Raw genomic sequence first — 2,500 nt, 5'->3', positions numbered from 1 at the left:
TCAAGGATAAACAACAACATACTTAATGCCGATTGAAGAGAGAGTCTTCCTAGTAGAGTTCTTTATTTCACCAGATTTATCTCGTTGTTGATACAATGTCCATCCCCTTCTCGGGAGAGAAAGCTCTGATGAAACCTGGAAGTACAGCCGATGCATTTATAAATCATTAACATAAAAACTCTGGTCATTAATGCTGTAATCTGCAACATGCACTGCATGGTATCTGGTATCTTACTCTGTCTACGCCAGACGATTTTACTCGTCAATGGGGAACCCCCGGGAGTCAATGGGTTAAACTTAATAGTTGTTGAAGCACTATTGAAGGCCCACCTTCATCCGACAACGATCCCTACAATAAGCAATACGAATTTCCATAACAAAAACAAACCGTCAAAAAGCCTGTCGGTTGAAGGTGGGCCTTTAAACTTCTCTGGAAATAGCATTAGATTAGTTACTGTACAAAGTACTACTAGTACTACTATGATGATGATGATGATTAGTAGTGGTAGTGGTACTGGTGGTGGTATTGTCACAGCCAAAATTTTCACATAATCAACCTTTTCGAAATGTTCTATCTGATTTTGATGCTCTTGGGAACAGGTCATTAGCCCATAACTCCTCGGGGGTTGTTGCATATTTTAGATTCTTTATTCTGGTCTTCTTTGCCACTTTTGCCAAGTTACACACTCGGCCTCAAGTAGCAGAAGTTTTTCCCCTTGCCCCTCCCCTTTTGGTGACGTTTGCCCCACCTTCCTCACACTGTCTTGCAACCTCCTGCCTAGGCCAAACTTTGCCTCCCATATCTTAATTCCACTAAGGCAGTGAGTGTCTGTGTTGGCAGTGAGGATGGTTTGCCTGTAGTGTTGGTACTAAGTGGTGTTAGTGTTAGTGGTAGTAGTGGTGGCCGTGTCGATGATATGGTAGTGGTGGTGGCAGTGGTGGTACTGCTTATGTCACTGCCATTGGCAGTGACAGTGGTAGTGGTAGTGGCAGTGGCAGTGGTAGTAGTAGTGGTAGTAGTATCAGAAAATGGAGAAAATGGATAAACCCGCTAAGTTTCTAAAGAAACTGTGGTGCTGCATCAGTGCAGAAGTGAAACAGAAATGGGTTTAACAATTTGGTTTAAGCTTCGCTTAGCTTTTGTAGCTTTCTATGGTAGTCAATTTACCACATCAACCCAGCTGATAGACCCATTTCTGAAATGAATGTATATTTGAAGTGTGATTAGAGAAGAAAGAGAGAATTGATCCTTGCATCTGGACAATTATAGACACTTGATAAATTCAGGAAGCTTCCACAGGATTCGAAGCCATGACCTCTTTGATCCCCATGCAATACTCAACCAACCAAGCTATATTTAGCTACTCAGATGGGAGCATTTCAATTTGTTGGGCTCATTTGTTCCTGTGGTCATGGATTTGAGTCATGGGTTCAAATCCCATTGGAGCTACCTGAATTTATCAGGTGTCTATAACAGACAATTGCTTAAATTGTTGAAATAAGTGTGAGGATCTCTTCTCTCAAACCCATTTCTCTAGCATTAGAAACTCTACTTTGTTATATTTCATCCACAAATGCACTGCATCTTTTTTATTATACATGCACACTACAATGTAAAAAACTCAGAGACATCTTCAATTTAGAGGGGGTTGTGCTCCATAAAAATTCGGCTGCCTGAATTTTTTTCCATAAATTTTCTCTCCCTAGGGGGTTTTTGCTGTTTCATAGTGACTGTACAAAAGTAAGCATGGCATTATAGCATGTTGGCCTTTGAGAAAAACAAACATGTACGAGCTAGAAACTCCTGCTGATAGCAACGGCAACATTATACTTAAATACCGGGAAGTTGGAATAACGTATGAAGATTAACTTGGAGCATGTACATTGTAGAAACAGAAACTCAACTCACATCAGTGGCCATGGGGGGCGCATGGTTGCGACCTTTCGCGATAAGGTTCACAAAATGAATCCAAGCCCTTGCACCTATTATAATTGTTGCTAATTACCGTTCTTACATTTCAACTGAGGCTTTATTTGCGATGATAAACCGTCCATTTCGTCCAGCAAAAAAAATAATAACTTAAATGACCGAAAAAACATTTTTTTTTTCAGAGTAAGTAACTTGTGTCTTTCGCAGACTAGAAAGTTTTAATAATACTACGGGCATTTAGAAAAGAATTCAAAACTAGGCCGCTGATGATAAGCTCTAATGTGACTCTTAACGATGCTAAAGTCCTCACCTTGGAAAGAAATGTTGAGATACTTTCATTGGAAGAACAGTTTATCCTACGAGTTCCCTCGCGAGACTGAACGCGAACAATCTGTCACAAAAATTGCCAGTCAAAGGGGATAATAATTTGCATACTAAACAAATAACTGATCTCAGGTTTACAACTAACTCACAATTCGAGACATATCGTTGTCTTCAGGAAGTGAATTTAATTCCCTTCATTTTCCCTCTTTCACTCTGTGATCTTGCCATGGCATTACGTGTAACCGA

At 40.2% G+C, this 2,500-nt stretch overlaps 1 protein-coding gene across 1 annotated transcript in view; it reads right to left on the bottom strand.

Moving 5' to 3' along the window:
• The window catches only part of LOC138060364 (nuclear protein localization protein 4 homolog), a 14,304-nt gene extending 11,804 nt beyond the window's left edge, over positions 1-2,500 (bottom strand). Inside the window, exons 1-3 of the mRNA XM_068906120.1 lie at positions 2,404-2,500; positions 2,241-2,321; positions 23-135 (exon numbers count right to left, since the gene is read on the bottom strand). Of these exons, the coding sequence (XP_068762221.1) occupies positions 23-135; positions 2,241-2,321; positions 2,404-2,415 (206 nt within the window). The 5' untranslated portion in view covers positions 2,416-2,500. The remainder of the gene's footprint in view (positions 1-22; positions 136-2,240; positions 2,322-2,403) is intronic.

The sequence above is a fragment of the Montipora capricornis genome, chromosome 8, assembly GCF_036669925.1.
Source record: "Montipora capricornis isolate CH-2021 chromosome 8, ASM3666992v2, whole genome shotgun sequence".
Classification (NCBI taxonomy): domain Eukaryota; kingdom Metazoa; phylum Cnidaria; class Anthozoa; order Scleractinia; family Acroporidae; genus Montipora; species Montipora capricornis.
This window is presented reverse-complemented; position numbering and strand designations above follow the sequence as displayed.